The 18,726-nt window shown below is 50.7% G+C and overlaps 5 protein-coding genes across 5 annotated transcripts; 4 read left to right on the forward strand and 1 right to left on the reverse strand.

Annotated features, from left to right (window-relative positions):
- Positions 1–3,419: 3,419 nt before the first annotated feature.
- On the forward strand, positions 3,420–4,396 carry ACET3X_004636 (uncharacterized protein; the record flags this gene model as incomplete). Its single annotated transcript, XM_069450862.1, has 3 exons — positions 3,420–4,025; positions 4,087–4,322; positions 4,381–4,396. The coding sequence occupies 3 exons, from the start codon at positions 3,420–3,422 to the stop codon at positions 4,394–4,396; spliced, it is 858 nt and encodes a 285-aa protein (XP_069308614.1).
- A 1,581-nt stretch (positions 4,397–5,977) lies between these two features.
- ACET3X_004637 (uncharacterized protein) lies at positions 5,978–7,323 on the forward strand (the record flags this gene model as incomplete). Its single annotated transcript, XM_069450863.1, has 2 exons — positions 5,978–7,016; positions 7,295–7,323. 2 exons carry the CDS (start codon positions 5,978–5,980, stop codon positions 7,321–7,323), a joined length of 1,068 nt encoding a protein of 355 aa, XP_069308615.1.
- Positions 7,324–11,572: 4,249 nt separating this feature from the next.
- Positions 11,573–13,285, forward strand: ACET3X_004638 (uncharacterized protein; the record flags this gene model as incomplete). The annotated part of the gene is made up of 1 exon (XM_069450864.1): positions 11,573–13,285. The coding sequence occupies one exon, from the start codon at positions 11,573–11,575 to the stop codon at positions 13,283–13,285; it is 1,713 nt and encodes a 570-aa protein (XP_069308616.1).
- Positions 13,286–14,048: 763 nt separating this feature from the next.
- Positions 14,049–14,851, reverse strand: ACET3X_004639 (uncharacterized protein; the record flags this gene model as incomplete). The annotated part of the gene is made up of 3 exons (XM_069450865.1): positions 14,049–14,097; positions 14,145–14,652; positions 14,731–14,851. 3 exons carry the CDS (start codon positions 14,849–14,851, stop codon positions 14,049–14,051), a joined length of 678 nt encoding a protein of 225 aa, XP_069308617.1.
- A 1,586-nt stretch (positions 14,852–16,437) lies between these two features.
- On the forward strand, positions 16,438–16,982 carry ACET3X_004640 (uncharacterized protein; the record flags this gene model as incomplete). The annotated part of the gene is made up of 4 exons (XM_069450867.1): positions 16,438–16,533; positions 16,591–16,671; positions 16,802–16,885; positions 16,944–16,982. The coding sequence occupies 4 exons, from the start codon at positions 16,438–16,440 to the stop codon at positions 16,980–16,982; spliced, it is 300 nt and encodes a 99-aa protein (XP_069308618.1).
- Positions 16,983–18,726: the final 1,744 nt, after the last annotated feature.

Here is an 18,726-nt window from a genome sequence, read left to right on the forward strand (position 1 = left end):
TGTTGCTGCCTGCCGAGACCAACCAACTTTTTTAAGAATATAATACTCACTCTCATACACAAACACACACACACATACACGTTCTGTTGGGATGTTGGAAAGGAAACGGCATTTCGGTTGTGTGGGGCTACGGTTGCGGGTTTTGCTGCTTCTCTCTTTTGAACTGATGTCCTTGTCCTTGTCCTTGTCCTCTCAGGCGCGCCCGGATGAAATGTGTGTGTTTTTATCTCCACCTCCCCCCCTACCGCCGTTTTTTTTTCCAAATACCAATTGGGTTCTTCTCGATATACTATTCCTCATCCTCATCCTCATCCTCCTCATCCTCCTCATCCTCCTCCGCTTCTTTGTTATGGTCTTTCTGAACCCCGATGAAAGACTGTACTTCTTCTTCTTACCTTTTGTTTTTTTTGTGTTCTTTTTTGTATCATGTCTGGGCTGGTTTGGTTGGTTGGTTGGTTGGAGGCTGGGTTGGAGGGTTTGGTTTGGTATGGTTCGGTGATGGGGAAATGTTATAACTGCCAGTAGCAAGCACGGATTTTATCCTTTTTACTTTCCACAACTGGGTCTATGAGTTCGATATGTGTGTGTGTGTGTGTTTTCTTTTGGCGTTGTTTGCTGCCATGGAAAAGGAAGATGTGGGGGTGGGGGTTGTCTTTTCGCTTGCGACTTGCCGAGAAGATGTGGAGAGGATAGGACGGATGCAAGATTAGTGAGTGGGTTGGTGGATGGCAAAGACGGGTAATGGGCTTTTGGGCGCTTTGTGGGAGACTCTTATGTGTATGATTTTGATGGGGCTTGTGTGGGATGATGGAGGAATGGTGGTCAGCGAGTTATATATGTATATCTCTCTCTATTTAAATATACATTTTTTGGAGTTTAGTAAACAGATGAGGCTGTTGTGGTGCGTAATGTAGTGAGATGGTAATTTACACGAATGATCTTGGCTAAAGTGCTTCAACGGTGTTTCCTTGTACTGGAGGTAAGCTGAGAGATTTTAGTTAGTGTTTGTGATAAGGCCTTGAGCTAATACTGTTACTACAACTGCTATATACCTCTCTCTCTTTAGACAGGGAAACGCTTTTGCATGACATTACTGTGACGACGTGTTGCTTCTTTTTCTTTTGTTCCTCATTTCTAGACCTGGTCATGTCTCGAGCGTTTGCGCGCTGGCCAGGCTTGGTTCCGAAGAGAAAAGGATGATCTCTGTCCAGGCTCAGCTGAGATGGGGAAGCAATAAGGAAAGAAGGAAATACGTCTCCAACGTTGCGAGCATCTAGATCTGCTGGTGGGCGCCACTGCTGAGTGTGCCGCATGACGGGTAATCTTGCCATGTCTGGAGTGGGTGGGAGAGGTCTCATGTCTACTATGGATATAGGATGCCATTCACTTTGCGCGCTTTGTCTCAGTCTGAACCTACGCCGCTGTTGTGGAACAAGGACAACGTAGATTGCTACACCTTGGACATGTCGAGCGCTCCGATCAGGTCACTCTGGCCAAGAAGGAATTACGCCCAACGTTCCGTACTTCCCGGTCTTGTCGTCACCGTCCAAAAGTCATGCCATGCGGCGCTCTACGCGGTAACAATTCAAGCTGGTCATATCAGGCTCACATCAGGCGGGTGCTGGACATGCCACCTCTCAGTAATCCCATCCACACCTTTCACGCCCCCAGCAAGCCACCGTCGACCCGAAACGCGGGGAACCTCCTCTCCATGCTGTCGCTTCTAGGCCTCATCGCAACCATCATGCCGCGCTCTACGCAGTACCGCTTTGTTTTTTGCGATTCCAGCCGAGCAGGCTTACAGTATCCTGTCACCTGTGCGAGGCATTAACAGCACCAGGCTGATTATGTCTGCTAGGATACCCGCCGTTTGCAAATATACAAGTTAGTGCAAGCATACCGTTATGCTATAGGGCCCAGTATCAGGTATAGCCTGGGCACATTCAATGGGGTCGATTCGGATGTCACTCCGAGAGCGGTCAAGGCAGGCGCTTGGAGCTTATTGCGATGACAGTGACGTGACGGGCTGTTAACGTTCATCGCGAGGCGGGTGATGATCTTCGATTGCGCCGAAGGGCTGGCCGAGCGACGAGCGTGCTTCTGACTTGGTTTTCAGGGGGTGGGCGCAGGAGCCATGTGTATCGGTACGGATCGGTCGTATTTTGGAGCACGTGGCCATGCAGACGTCCATTGTTGAAAATAGAATGATGATAGCTGGGGCGTGTTAATGCCAAGGAAATAGCATTAAATTTCCCCTTTGGACGGAAATTCGATGAATAGAAGCATCCTTCCTGGCAGGACCGTGGCATTAACGTGCTCAGCTATGAGCGCCCCCAGTCTTAGCTGTAGTGCATGGCAGCTGGACCCTGAATTCGCAAAGAAAGCAGAGGAAGCGCCTCAGCCGACGCAGGAGTCAGTCGGAGAATAAAAAAACACATCATGACTACTGCTTCTAGAAGCAATCATGGAAGGAATCCTTTGCATGCGATGCGACCAGGGTGGGACTCAGACCAGGGATATGGCCGGGACGAGAAGATCAAACAAGACCGAAGGCGACGACGTTGGCCAACCCCTTTCAACGCGCGTGTTGCATGACAGCTGCTGCCTCGAGGAGAATGAAACAGCCAGAGCCAGTTGCATCGGCAGACTTGCGAGGTCGCTGTACCCGAAGACACGCACGACGAGGCCAGGGCAATCTGGAGCTGCGACATGTCAAGGTATCGAACGAGGCGTGTAGCAAGAGAGTTGGGCATGGTGTTTCAGCAGCAGCCAGGCTTTGGAAGCCATGGGCGCGCCACCCGCCGCGCCTCGATTGGGCGGTGTAGGCCAGGCGAGCGTGTTTCGAAGTCGAGCGTCCTGTTTCATGAGGCCGCCGTGCCTCTGCCCCATTGCCAATCGAAGACGGCTGCTAGACCCATAGCGGCATCGAGTGCATCGCGAGTAGTACCGGTCAGCATCAGCCCTAAGCCCTAAAACAGGCACAAGCACGCCCATCCCTACCCACGGCACCGCATCGACCACGTTATCCACGTAACGCACGATATCGTCGTCGAGGCCGCCTCTCACCAATCCCAACGTCGCCCTCAGCGCGCACAGCCAATTACGCGCCTGAAACCCACGAAAATAGCCCTTGCAGCTTGAGAGGAGCCAGGCGCCAAGCCCCGCACACTAGCTGGAAATCCCCATCATCCCAGGTCCGACCGACCGACACGACACCGACCCCAAACCCGAACCACCGTGAACCTTGCAACGCAACGACTCCCTTTCCTTTTTTCGCACCCTGCCCAACGCGTCGTCGCACACAGACACATCTTCCCTGCCAGCTGACACCTGCCCGTTCTCCACACCCACCGACAAAACATATATCAGCCCCCCATCCCATCCTCGAAATCCCGCTTCTTTTTCCTTTCTTTCCCGTCATGACGACTACAGCCGCACAAGACGAATTCAACGACCTGATCCGCAGAAACGAAGACCTCGGCGACCGCAACCCGCATCCCGAAGACATTGACCGCGACTCTGACATCAGCGAGCCTGAATCTCCCGGTGCCGCAAACGACTACCTAGAACAGGTCGATACAGACGACGAACTCGATATCCCCGCAGACATGCGCGCAAACTACTACATGCCGAACCTCCGTTCGGAAGCCAACACGGGACCCAAGGGCGTCATTGCGGATGCGCAGGCGTTTGAGCAGGCAAAGAAGCAGGCCCGCCGCTTCACGTGGAAGAGTAAGAATGCGGTGCAGCAGCCGGCGCAGTATAATGTTAGTGCGTACCGGGACGAGAAGAATGCGTCGTCGTCGGGGAGCGAGGATGATATGGATGAGGGGTTCATGAGGCAGTGGCGTGAGGCGAGGCTCAAGGAGCTGCAGAATGTGGGCGAGCGGATACGGTCGCGGACGAACAGTCCGAGTCGCCGGATTTATGGCGGCATGCCGCTGGTGGATGGTGAGGGGTATTTGGATGCCGTGGATAAGACGGCGTCGGGGACCGTGGTTGTCGTCTTCATCTGCAACTCTGACGTACGTTTTCAGTTCTACTCTATTCCTCTCTTGATGAAATTTATACTGACGATCCTTCTAGCCCCGCGCGAGTGTATCCAAACTCTATGAGTCGGTCATGCACGACGTCGCCAAACGCAACGACACCGTCCGCTTTGTCAAGATGTACAACGACGACGCTGAGATTGAGGACACGGGTGTGCCTGCTGTACTGGCGTACAAAGGCGGCGATAAGTTTGCGGACATTATTCCGCTTAAGAATGCACTGCCGGCGGACAGCGAGTTGAGTGCGGTGGCGCTTGAGACATTGTTCAGACAGTGAGTCTTCTCCCTTCCATCCGAACCACGCATGCATAGATTTACTAACATTTTCTAGACACCGCATCCTCTGAGCTCCATCTCCAGATCACGACATTTTCCTACTTAATCACCTCACAGCCGTGATACTCATCTCGCGGTCTCTCGTCACTGTTTCACCTCGGTCAGATATCCGGCGCTACGATGTCATCGCGTCACTATCAAACCTTCTCCGACCCTGGTAGTTTCAGCACGGTACAGCAATGCTTGCCCAGGCCCCCTGCCTTCATCTCACTCCGACGTGACGGCAGCATGTTCGCTGCGCAGCTTGTTGCAGCGATGACCCTCATCTCTGTTATGTCTTATTATATTTTAGCGACGCGGTATTGTTTATATGCATTGGGTTGCTGCACACAGTACATGGTGCATTTGCGCCGTGTCTGGCGTTTTGGATTAGATTGGTTGGCCGCAGGGCTTCTTGTTCATGAGAAGACTGTGGCTGCGATCAAGGGTGCTGATAGATACCCAATATGATGTTCGTTTTGTTCCGAGATTAATTCTCGACGCTTTATGTTGTTCTCTTCTGTGCTTGGATGTTGATGTGCGGTGTGCGCTTTCTGGTCTTTGTGTTCGACGTCGTCTTCTACACTACATCTTCTCTGCTATTATTGCCGCTCCGTCGTTCTTTCCACTATCAATAGTCATCCTCGGTTATTTTCCGGCTTGAATTTGCCCATGTCGGATGCGGATGCGGATGCAGAAGTGGGTTTGTTACTGTGCCACACGAGCGACTCGCTCAACGGGCGTCTAGTAAGCGCCTGTCCCGCTCAGTATGGTTCTTGGGCGATCATGCCTCACTGAATATGTAAGTAATTGCGTATAAGTACTCATCAGATTGAGAAGGGATTGTTGCATTGCATCTCATCTCTCCTTCTCCAAGTGTATAATCATGTCTTCGTTCATGTCGTCGTTCCGCCGCGATTCCGCTCACGGGAAAGCGCCCTCATCTAGTCCTCCTCCAGCTACATCACCAACACGCAAGCCATCAGTTCCCCTCCACATCCTATGCGAACGATGCCGTAAGTTGTCGAGAGAGTGCATTGCTCTGGACTGGTTCCAGAAACCCCGTGGACCAACCCCTCCATCGTGGCCTACCTTGCGTGTATCGACCGTCGCTCAACTCTCACAATCAGCGCCATCTTGCCATTTTTGTAGCATGATGTTTGCAGAGTTGCAGCGAGGAGCTCAACGCGGCCCACGTCCTGCTGGCGATGCGGGTGTCTACTTTTCCCCATATACGTCAAAAGGATCAGATCTCTACGTCAGAATGTTTCTTGAGAATGGGAAAACAAAGAGTACAGAGGGAGGGACAACTTTTACCGGCTTCAGATTCAGGACTTATAGCAGTGAGTTTGGGGATTGCGTCTTTTGTGCTTGCAGGGGGCTGACAGTTGAGAATAGGTGCAGATATGGGAGTATTTGACAGTTATGCTACCGCAAAGGAAGTACCGCTTCTCGCAAGCGATAACATACAAAAAGCCAGGCAATGGCTACAGACCTGTGTTGGAGATCACACAGGCTGTAAGAAGTTTCACAATAGCACAGTCAGCACACTTCAGCAAAGACCAACACGAGTACTAGAGATAACAAACTCCACCATACGCCTCCGTTGCAACATGCAAGATGAGCGCTTTGACTACCTCGTCTTGAGCTACATGTGGGGAACTAATCACACACAACAACTCCGCCTCCTGCAGTCGAACCTCAAAGACTTCCAAAAGGAGATTCCACGCGCAAAGTTTGAAGCCTCGGATGTATACAAAGAAGCGGTTCGCATCACGCTCGCGCTCGGATACAAGTACCTCTGGATCGACAGTCTGACCATCATCCAGGACTCACCCACAGACTGGGCCCACGAAGCCCGTCGCATGGCCATCGTATACGGCAACGCAACCGCCAACCTCGCCTTCCTCTTCCCCCCACACTCACCCGCCAAACCCAGTCGCCGCGAAGACCCGCGCGTCTGGCACCCCTGTATCCTGCGCGCTCCGTCCGCGCAAACACCCGGTGTGTACATTGAACACGAAAAATCCGATCTGCGACAGGACTTTTCGAGTGATGAGCACATACAAGACTGGCTCTATCCAAGCAATTGGCCGCTTTTCAGCCGCGCGTGGACGTTTCAGGAATATCTTTTGGCGCCGAGGACTTTGCTGCTTGGACACAGGAATCTCATGTGGCAGTGTTCGAAAGGCTTCTATGACGAGCTGCTCGGTCCGATTGCAGAGACGCAAACGACCACGCCGCAAGATCCAAAGCGTGGCAAGGATAGAGGCAAGTCACGGTATTTTCCGGATACGATCCATGAGCTGGGTGTCGTGGGGAAGAAGAGAGGTAGTCTGAGTGAACCTGCGGTCCTGTCTTTTACGATTGATTGGCAGAACCTGGTCAATGAGTACCGGTCTCGCAAACTATCCTTTGGAAAAGATAGAATTATTGCGTTTGCGGGTGTGGCGCGCGCGGTTACCAATTTGGGACAGTTGACGTACCTGGCGGGACTGTGGAAGGAGATTTTCCCCGTCGCGCTCCTCTGGTACGTTGACAAGAAGATTAAAGCGCTTGTTCGTCGCGAAGATGGTTTGCCGAATGGTGAGATGGCGGACGATGTGTGGACGGCTGAGATTGAGGAGAACGTTGTACAGCCTGGAGTACCGAGTTGGTCGTGGTTCTCCGTTCCGATATGGAGGTACTATTCACTGTTTTTCCTGTTCGGACAAGATGAACTGGCGGTGCGGTGTAAGAGTTATAGCTCACCGAAGCTTGTGTGCTGGAACGACATCTTTTGGGCAGAAGTCAAGGAGTTTAGGTTTGCGGGACTAGCAATAGATCGTGTGCCGGAGGGTAGCATGTCTGACTTTGCGGGTCTGCAAGTCACGATTGCGACGCTGGTTTTGCCCATCAAAGCGGATTGGCCAGCTGATCTGGCGACACAGATGCGATGGCTGCAACAACATACTGCTAGTTCTCCTGGAAGCAGTTTTCGTTGGGATCCAGTGCTGGAGTACTATCCTGACGATCCGGCTGGTCGACCCTCGCCGCCTCGAAACGCGATTTATGCGTTGATAGCTGAGTTTCAAGTTGTCAGGACGGGGGGGAAAAATAATGTTCAGCGGCGGTTGGCTGGACTGATGTTGGTGCCTGGAAGTAAAGAAGGAACGTGGAGGAGGGTTGGAGTGTGGAAGCTTAGAATTAATGTGTTGGATGTGCATGTCAGCGGGGACAACATCGCGGAGGTGGCGAAGAGGTGGAGGAACATGGATGTGATATCGAGCAAGTGGCAGCATGTTTTGATTAATCTAGCATAGACTTTGCCGAGAGCTGTGTGTAGTAAGTCGACGAGCAAGGGAAGGGTGAAAATCCATAGGCTCCTTGCATACCTCAGAATCAACTTCGAAGAATGTGCGAGTCCAGTTCGATCAAAAGGCGTGCAAGTATGCACACTGTCGTCTCCAAAAATGAGAAGGAGGCTGTGGCATGCGCAGAATGATAGAGCGATTGCGGTACTGAAGAAGTCACCCCAAGGACGCTCAGTAAGTAGCTGACCTCTTCGGTATGCTCTTAGGATACCTTGTTCCACCAGATGCTGGGAGTGCCGTCTGTATGTAGGCGTCAGAGCTGATGAAAGTGTTTGATGAGTTGCTAGATCTCAACTTGGTATACGTCATGCTAGGTGCACTTTGTATGTGCATGATGGGATTAGATAAGCAAAGCACAGAATACTGTAAGCGTGGGTGGGTCGCTACTCGCTACCACAGGACGTGTCATCAGGGTCGGGTATATATTACCACGCAAAATCTCTTTCAATCTTTTTCCAACGCACCAACAAAAAAGATCTTTCGTGAACATCCGTCAGCTTCGGCGCAACCTGGTGTCCACGATGACTGTATATGACGGCAACATCCTAGATGCTCGTATCATGTCGCAGACTGAAAAAAAGGTATCGATAGCGGCGCCTGGATCCGACCATGCCCCGACTGACGACGGCTTGCATCAGATGCTCGACTTGCCGACCGAGCTGCGATGCTACATTCTGGAACTCCTTATTATCGGCGAGCACTTCGAAGCTTATTACACACTTCTTGAACATGAAGAAATCGGAGAGGTCGTGCGTTGCAACTTCAATGCGCAGTTCAGGGCTATCAAGCGACACCGCGCTCTGGCTGGCCAGCTTCAGCAAATCCTGACGACTACAGTCCTACTATCAGCGCATAGGAAGCAGTTGAGCTCACATAAGCTAGCGGAGTTTCTAGCAAGCAACCTCGTTGATGAGAACCCACACGTGTCCGTGGGCAGCGCCAGCCAAGCTGTCGCCGTTCTCAACAGGTATCAAGCATACCTGGTGGATGCAGAAACCTTGACCGATCAATTTGCCAAGATAACGATAGGCAATGCTGCAGCTCGATACACCAACGGGGAGCATCCTCGCTACGGTGCCGACACCTTGTCCAAAGTCGAACATCATCGTATACTCCGTGCCTTCCTTCGTTTGCAGCTCTACATGGAGATGCGGATGCAGTATGGAGCAAAGAAGAAGTTCAGGCGCAGGCTTCGAAGCCTATTTTCGTTATGGACGTCCTGGGAATTTGACGAGGTCAGAAGCCTTGTGGAATGGATCAAGATCGAACGTTCCAGTTTACCGAAGCATTACACGAAAGCGATTCGCCACCTGTTTGCCTTGGTCGATGCCAACTTTTACAACGACATGGCTCCGTATATCAGAACTTGGCCAAACCCCATCCGTGACCGAAATCGGCGTTCGGAATTCGCCAAGAAGTCGAAGACATGGAACGACACGCCTGCAACACCTGAAGAAGGAAGAGCCGATGCACGTAATAGGGACTGGAGACCGCTGGGTTATTCGACTGGATGTTATGTAAATTACACGCAGCGCGTATATCGTGAGCATTTCTTCGCCGGAGGTTATCCATTCTGGAGTCGTTTCACTACCCCACATTATGGATGGTGGCATCACCGCAACTCATTCCCCGATTTGCAGATGCGCTTTGGGGAGGTATACGATTCGATGAGGTTTGAGCGAAAAAGATGTTTCTAGATTATTCGTGCAGAATGATCGCAGCTCGAACACTTGGCGTTAAAGCTGCATTGTGGGCGAGAGAAGATACGAATGTCCCGGTGTTTAACAGCTTTTGTAATGTCGTGCTTGAGATTGTGAGATGGCTAGTATCTCGAAGATAAAGCCCGTATGTGATGGTGCGATCCAAGAACCATAAGCTCCTGCATGTCTAGTGTAGTGGAAGGTATTCGAGGCCTTCCTTCTGTAAAGGGTTGAAATGTAGCGGAAGCTGTCATGGTCCATGGAGGAGTCGCATGTCTTGATTTGGAGAAGGAACGTCTGATAGTGCATGGCTTGTTTTGCGTAAACAAAGTAGCTTCTTGTCGTGAGTTGTAATGAGGTCACTACAATCATTTCGACAACACAACCACAAGTGACGACACCACGAAGATGGCATCAGACGAACCGAGCTTTGTTGTGCTTGGAAATGATCCAGGTAGCAATAATTGAATAGACATTTATTTGAAGATAGCTGACAGATCCTTGCGATAGGGCCGCTTCACGAGATAGTCGTGATCAAGGGCCGTGACGATGCTCACGAGCATGCTGAAATAGCGGCCAATGACATGCCCCATCATGTCACGAATATTGTGCTCCGATATTGAATGGATACAAATCGTCGCGGCATGGCGGAGGAGGATCCTGTCGGAGCAGCGATCTGCTTTCGATCCCTCTTGGCGGGATCAGGTTGGATAGACTACGGCATGAAATACCACAACCTCACCACCAGTGCAGTCGGAGAACTGCAGGCCATAGCAATGGCGGTAGAACATGCTGTGGGAACACTTCCCAAGCTGGAGGAATCTGTTCAAAAGCAGGTTCGAATCGAGATATTCTCCAACTCGACCTATGCGCTTCAAAAGATAAGCGGAGATAGAGAGCCCGAGAGCCACGACAAGGTCACGATCTGTAGAGACATCCTCGAAAACCTCCGATTCCTCCCTGTCGAACCCGGCAGGGTTCAAATGTTTTGGGTCCCAGCGCACGCGGGCAACCCTGGCAACGAAAGGGTCGATAAGAAGGCTGGCATAGCTTCCAAGCAAGGGCAAGACCTGGAAGGCCTCCCTCTCGCTCAGCATGAGTTGGCGCCACTCGTCTGGTCGAGAGCCCAAATCCACGATCCACGCGAGTACCCGCATCAAAATGGGGAAGCGAAACCAGGTCAAACTCAAACACTCACAACAGTTTATCCTCGCATGACTGCCACATACGAGCTAAATATGCCTTTCGAACAGCAGTCCAACGAGCTGGAGGATACGTTCAAGATACTCATCAAGATTCACAACGGTTGCCCACGTTGACGCAACTCCAGTTGCAGATCCTTTTTCCCAGCTGTTGTGGTTGCTGAGCCATTTTTCATATTCGTTTTTATCGTCGTTTTGCCACCAAACACCACTGGGAACGTCCAACAACCGTATTCATGTAGTAGGCGACGCTGGCTGGGTGGGGTTATCGAACGCAAGGGACGTAGTGAATCCGCGCAATCGGTTCTGTAGTACAAAGGATCAGCGAGAAAAGAAGAACACTCTCCTAGAATGATTATTGTGCTTGAGTGGTCGCAAAGGATGTATCGATGAGCTCGCTGTTGACCCGCCAACTTCCCGTCGTAACAACTCGTCCTAGATCGACTTATGCGCCTCTAAGCTCGTTGTGGATCACCGGCATCATCCACTGACAGACCATCAGCTGCGGAGCGGGTGCCGTGATTTGCGGACAAACATGATCGGTTGTCACGCAAAGGCCATGAGAGTCATGGTCTCTTCCCGCTTCAGGTCAAGTTAACTCCTACCCACCCTGCCATGCCACCGTGAAACGGCTCAATTGCCGTGGTGCTCAACGGCCCGACTTTTACCACACAAAAACATCAACGCCCAATTTCCACGGTCATTTAGCGTGCGGGCCGAACGCGACATTTATATGATTGCCCAGCTATAACGGGCTTAATATGTTTCGAGTTCTTCCATGGAGATCCGAAGGGTCTAGTTAAATGGCTACTGTGGCCGGGGAAGAAGATGTACCAGTCAATCGTTTCTACAATCGTTTCCATCAGCTTTCGTGCCTTTGCGCGCGTGTCCATTCTTTCTCAGAGCACCGCTCATTCACATTCATTTCTATTTGACCAGTATTCATCTTGAAGATGAAGCATTTTCAACATTTGCTCGCCGTCGGAGCGAGCTTCTCTTCGGTAGCGCACGCTGTCAACACTCTCGTTGATGTTGGCTATGCAAAGTACCAGGGAGCCGTCGTTGACTCGGAGCTCGGTGTCTCTGCTTGGAAAGGCATCCAGTATGCGGCACCACCTACTGGCGAACGTCGATTCGCAGCACCGCAAGACCCTATCGTTTCCGGGCTCATCAACGCCACCAGACACGGTGCAACATGTCCACCCAGCCGCCCTGATGACTGGACTGTCTCCGGACCCAACGATCGCTTCACCATTGCTGAGGACTGTCTCTACCTGAGCGTGTATGCGCCTTCCGAGGCCCGCGCTGACTCCAAGCTGCCGGTTGTGGTATTCTTCCAGGGAGGTGGCTTCTCGTCGCAGTCTAGCGCGAACTGGGATCCCACTGAGATCGTGGCAGATGGCCAGGTCGTTTTTGTTCAGTTCAGCTACCGCGTGGGCTTGTACGGTTTCCTAAGCAGCGAAGCGGTCAAAGCCGGAGGTGGCGATGTCAATGCTGGACTTCGCGACCAGATCAAGCTCCTCGAGTGGGTCAAGGAGCATATCGACCAGTTTGGCGGTGACCCAGACCACGTTGTTCTTGACGGAGTCAGTGCTGGTGGCTCCTCTGTTGCTCTCATGTTGGCGGCCAACACAGGCAAGGATCTGTTCGTTGGCGGTATCATGGAGTCGGGTGGCTGGGTTACAATGCGTACTCCGGAGTTGGGCGAGGAGCAGTACCAGTGCCTCCTCGAAGACAAGGGCTGCGCTAACGCGACGGACGGCCTCTCCTGTCTACGCGCTTTGAACGAGTCGGCGATCCGTTCTTCCAACTGCTGGTTTAACCCCAACATCGATGGCGATCTCTACACTGACTCGCTTGCAAACCTCTTCGAACAGGGCAAGTACGCCAAGGTACCGACAATCATGGGTACCTGCGCTCAAGAAGGCACCAAATACAACGCGCCGGAAGATGTCAACACTACAGCCGATGCAGTCAAATGGGTGGCCAACCAGGATCCAAGCTTGAGCAACTCTTCCATCTCGATCATCGACGATCTCTACATGAAGCCCGCGAAGCCTACATTCCCCGGCAAGGGACTCTACTGGCGCCACGCTGCTGACGCCATTGGTGACATCGGAACCCACTGCCCAACTCGCAACATCCAGAATGCGATCGCACGCGACGATGTACCCACATACAACTACAAGTACGCCGTGCAGGACCCAGATGATGAGGCAGTCGGCTACGGCGCCTGGCACACCGTCAACGCATACGCCTTCTGGGGCGTGAACCGCACTGATGGCGGCGAACCACCCAGCTACTTCACCACCAATGCGCCCATCATCAAACAGGTGCGCAGCTACTGGACGAGCTTCATCCGCAACCTTGATCCTAACACCGACCGCGCCAACCGTGCTGTTGAGTGGAAGCCGTACACTGGTCCCGATTCGCGTGAGAGGCTCTTCATTCAGACGAACAACACGAAGATGGAGCGCATGAGCCCTGCTCAGGCGCTGAGGTGCGATGTTGTCAGGCCAATGACTGAGAACCTCGGTAAGCCGGTTGGTAAGGGCGTCGTTACGGAGTTTGATGCAAAGTTGGCGAAGAAGGTTAACAGCATGAGTGAGAGTACTGCGTGGAAGAAGGGGAAGAAGCAGGCAAGGAACGTTGTGCTGCAGTATTGAGTGACACACGTTAGATGTGTCTGTATTTCCAGAGTAGGCTTCATGGCATCTTGTCTTGTTGCTGTACAAATTCTTCAGCTTGTGTCTTATTTTAACCTTTATCTGTTTCGAATATAGCTTTCCAGTCATGTTCTTCTGTTCAATCATATCGGATGGTGGAAGCCGCTAACAAGGTGGGACTTTCCTACAATGACCTTGCATCCGTAATGTATGGAGATCGCTCTGTGTATCGACCTGTTGCGACCTTATGTACCCAGAGCAGTGTGTCGATGCACGACACCATGACGGCGGGTCTGGCCGTGCTTGCCGACGTGCACGCTGGATTTTGCGGGTGGTGCCGTCTTCCCTCTTTCCGATTGTTCATTTGCAATTTGGGCTACATCTTTTGCACAAAGGACTTGGCTGCGTAAAACGAAACTCAACAAATGAGTTCCTCGTAGATGCATAACTACACGCATTGTTTGCGACTCACCTCAGGGTCGGTGTTGTGGAACATCTAGAGAAGCTGTCATAGTGTGACACACCTTCCATGCGTCTAGCCGTAAGCCGGTCAACGTTGATGCTACTCGCGTCCATCCAGCCGTCAACCTCGAATCTCCAACCAGCAGTACTAAGAAAGACATTTGGGTGCATATGCCGGCGATTCATCTTGACTCAATACAATCCAGATAATAGTTATGAAGGTTTGCTGGGAGGACAACATTGGGTGTGCTTAACTGGAACGGCCGTCCTATCTCTCCACCAAAGGTTCGTTGGGCGTGGGTTATTTTTCAAGAGCGCCTCCAACATACACAACAAGTACTGCCGCATATCTGTCCTCTTATCAGTCAAGCTTTTTTGAGTTCATCTTGAGACTTACGCTGCGCTCGCACCAAAGACCTCTCCCCTCGTTGACGTCGTCGTACAATACAGGACCAGTGCAAATGCAACAGTGAGCGCGCAGATTGTGCCCAATCTCGCAGCCTTGTCAGTCAATTTGTCCAAGCCAACAATTGCTCCTATCAGCAAGCCAGCTGCAAGAATCATGCCTATAAATGAAACCAAGTTCTCAACGCTTTTCTCCGAGTAGAAATATATCTCGCCCAAGTCTTGGATAGGCTGTACTCCTCTGTCTCGAAACGAATGGGCCAGCACCTTGTCGATGAAACGCGAGAGGTAATCGCTACAGGTTGGTGGACCCACGGCGACAAGGTCGCCGTTTTTGTCTCTGTGCGTGTAGAGGTCCCTGGCTAGTCCTTGGAGGGGAAGCTTGTCCGGTTTTTCGATTTTTGAGTCATTGCCCCGGAACCATCGTCGCAGAGTTGTCAGGCCACGTTTGTTTGGACCCTCGAGTTGTGCCAAGTTCGCGTGCTGTAAGAGCGCGCTCCCTGCGAACATGTTAGCATAGTGACTCACGTCAAGATCGTCTTAACTTCCACCAGAAGTGCATGGAAGTTAATACTTACTGTAATCAGAGAGCTTGTGTTGCAAATAAAAAAGAGCATCTCTGCGAACCAGGTCTTCACGTCGTAAACTGTCTGCCATCAGGGATCCATCCCGCATTACATGGAGTTGACGCGCAGCCATGAACTTCAGTATGCTAGGATAGCTTTGAGGGCGAGTGCCTCTGGAAGCCTCAAGTTTTGTCGTACTGTAGGGATCCGAAAGTTGATTCTTTTCCAGTGACTGTACGCGTTCAATTCGCAGGTCTTTCTGCGAAGAATTTTTGAACACAATAAAGGCATGTTCTGGGTCTAATTTCCACGTCTTTTCAGATCCAGGGACATAATATAAGAAAAATCGCGCTGTCCGTCTCTTCGTAGGCTCGTCGGATATTGCTGAGCCAATGTAGTCGGACATGAGTCCTTGGAACCTTTTGCCTATGAATGATCGGGGTCTCGGAACTGCGCCCATCTTCGGAGCATCAGATAATATATCGAATTCCCAGCTTGCTTGCTCAGAGTATTCCGCTCGGTTGAATGATCTTTCGCATACCACAATAGGTATCTTTGGCCCGTTTGGAGGAAGTTCTGGGAGGAAAACTATTGAGAATGCAACACTGTCCGGAGAATCTGGTCTGCCATCCCATACTCCGCGAAGAGCAACATGCGCTCGAAAGTCTGAGATGCCACCAGGGGTTTCTAGCATGCTGAACGAGATGTCAATCCACCTTTGTCTACCCCGTGCTTCGACAGCGGGTGTTTGGTTTGGAAGAGGTGTGATATGCAAATCGTGGCCTTTGTTGTTACGCAACCCGTTACTTCCCCCTACAATAAACTCTTCAAACTTGTCGAGTCCCGCATCAGGGACTAGCGGTAGTTTGTCATTGGAAGTGTCCAGTCGACGGGTCAGCAGAGCGAGCTCGTCGTCCGCTGCATCCATTTCATCGATCTCGCGTTCAATTCTCAGTATCTGAAGTTGCTGGTGTAGGATTGATCTGTATGCTACGCGATCAAACTTTCTGAAGATCGCTAGATTGCCGCCACAATCCATAAAGGCGGCCACACGAGGGTAACCTGGAGCGTATCTTGGGGGTAAATTGCTGGGACCAGACTTCGCATCTTTATGAAGTGGCAGCCTTGGTTCCCATTTATGTTCCTCTTTCTTCCACCTCTTCCAAGATATTCTCTCAGATAGTTGGATTGCAGAAGCCATAAGTGACAGCTGTTCGACAAAAGGCATTAAGAAGAAAGCGAGAAAAGCGATGTGAATGCAATCTCAGGATGTTTGTGAAGAGGGCCGGTTAGTCTAATATATAAGTGGCCCGCAATGAGCAAGGCTGAGCCACAACAAAAGTCATGGCTACAATGAATGGCGACAGGTCGGTTATAAACTGACCGGAAAACCTTCAATCATGTGGTCAGGCCACAAAGCAAGCCATCTTGCTAGCGACTCAGTGCTATAGGCTCGAGATTGTTAGGTGTCACATTATTGGTCAGGATATACGCTGCATGATGTCTTCAGCTCGCGTCCCCGTTCAGCTGCCAAGACGCAGTTATTTGGAAAGCCAATCATCGTAAGAATTAATTCCAACTACAAGGATCTGTTGCAGCTATCAGTTGCAATTAAGTATCAAGGGGGTGCGCCACGGTAACACAATGTTCAGCTCTACATGTTGCTTTAAGAATAACGATCGCGCTTCTATCAAGCCTCGTCTTCACATCTTTTTGACAATGACAGTTTCACAAAGCCCCTGTTCTCAGCCGCTATGTGCGGGACTACTGACAGCACCTGAAAACTTAAATACAAGTGTGTGGAATGTCAAGATAGTAAGTGGAAGACATTGCGGCATATTTTTGCGTATACTAACAAGATTCATGTACTAGTCGACCAAGCAAACTTACTTTTTGAACACCCTATTGGTGATCAATGTATCCAGTGCGGAGAAGAATCCTATTAGCGCACGTGTAACTTCGACTCATGTACCCGTGTTGACTCCCGACGTATCTTCCCGATCAAATGTTCAGTCTGCTATGCCGGTATCATGTCACCCTGAAAAAAAGGACCCGTACGAACCCGAACTATTTGACCCGTCAGGCGGGTGCAAATCAAATGGATTTTCAAAATGGTGGAGAAGGACTTTTCGGGGTGGGCGCGAAAGCTCTAAGATTCCTGAAAACAGTACGCACATCCACTAGGATATCCAAAATATGACAATTTGCAGAGACTAACTTCTCAGATACAATGTCTATTGAGGAGCAGGCAAGTCAGGCTTTGATAGCAGAGTCAAACAACGAACAGGACTACAGTACCACACTTTCTCCAGCACCAGAGCACCAAATCAATGATGTAGAGAACAGAATAGCGACGATTACTCGAGTGGATTATCTTGGGAGAACGAGCCCAGAGCAATCATTGTTTCGTACGATAGAAGGCAAAAGGGCGACACTGAGCGCCAGGAACACTTTTCCAATCGCAACACCAACTAGATAGGAAGCACACACCAAGACTGGCTTGAGCAAGAACACTGTGTATTGGAAAATACCTAGAAAAGGAATCGATTACACCTAGGAAGACCTGTTTGAAATTTGATGCCTGCGCGATAGATTTCCTAGGTGGTTCCTTATTGTCTGAAGACAATGTTAACAATCCCAGAACCCCTTCTGAAAGAGCGGGGTACGAACGCTGAATCATGCATGCAAATTTTTAAATTGAAAAGAAATAAGAAGTACTGTAGGTCTAGCCTTGAACTGTGTATTTGAACTCTTAAAATTGTACTCCCTTGGAAAGAAGAGACGATATCTAACAGATCGTTATACGCTTTTACAACGATTGGCGTCCCTATAAGAAGTGCTTCATACAGACAAGAGTCTGCAAAAGAACAAAACTAGAATAATAGTGAAAATGCTGAGCTAAGTCTAGAGCGTAGTAGATATGAGTCCTTGGGTGTATCAGCCCGAAGTGCCCCATATGAGCACTTGGGCACCGCCAAAACTGTCAGCCGTGGCTCCTGCAATCGGATAACCTAGCATATCGGAGATCTCCCAAACAACATCGCCTGAATTGACGATTCTGACGCCACAAACCCCACGTTGCGAAAGCAACAGGAGTTTGCGTGCCGACTTCCAGTTGTCCTGGCTGGATGCTCCCATAATCACTTCAGCTCATCCGCTCTTTGAAACTGGAAATCTTGGTAGACCATGCTATAAATATATATGATGGTATATTGGGTCGGATGACTTCATTTAGTCGCCCGTGGAGATGTCAATCCATAGAGCCTCGGCGCATAATCAAACCAGAGTAAGAGTCTCCAGTTCTGCTCCTTCAATACGCAAGAATATTGATTCTTCGTCCGATCCAGGAAAGCCAGTTCGTGGAGCAATTTCTTCTGCATCTGAGCTCAGGTCAAGCTCGCTAGCACGCGAGCTATCAGGCCAAACATTCCCTTCGCAGTAGCCAACTCGCTTCCACGTCTCTTCCTCACCTACAGGTTCTATGAAAAGTCCTTGGAAGCAGTATTCTCTACGGTCGCTCGCCCAGCCCTCCTCGATAAGAGCTATGTGAACCCCAGTCGGAGGTTGTTCAAAATGTCTCCAATCATCAAAATGACACGAGATTTTCACGAACTCTTCTTTGACTCTAAAGAACGAAGCTAATCGCACTTCTGTACTTTGACAACGAACCTTGAAGAGATGGTTCTCAGGGCGCGGATCTCTCAGTGAGAACGAAACATCTATCCTCACGAGTTCGAGTGTGATCTGTAACCCCTCGAAATCATGGAAGGCTGTTGGGGGTAGATAGTCCACAGGCGCTGTCGACCACCTGAACTGCACAAGCCGTGCGGAATACAGGATGCGATCCGCAAGAAGGCTCAGGTCTTGGTAAAGCTCGCTGTCCCGACTCGAATAAATAGGGCCAGAAAACAATGACCACGTCGGTGCGAACTTCAATGGGGGTTCCCAGGGTATCGGAGAAATGCGCTCTAAACTGTGCTCTGGGTTGTAGATATGCCACAGCAGTGA

This window comes from Alternaria dauci, chromosome 3 (genome assembly GCF_042100115.1).
Source record: "Alternaria dauci strain A2016 chromosome 3, whole genome shotgun sequence".
Taxonomy (NCBI): domain Eukaryota; kingdom Fungi; phylum Ascomycota; class Dothideomycetes; order Pleosporales; family Pleosporaceae; genus Alternaria; species Alternaria dauci.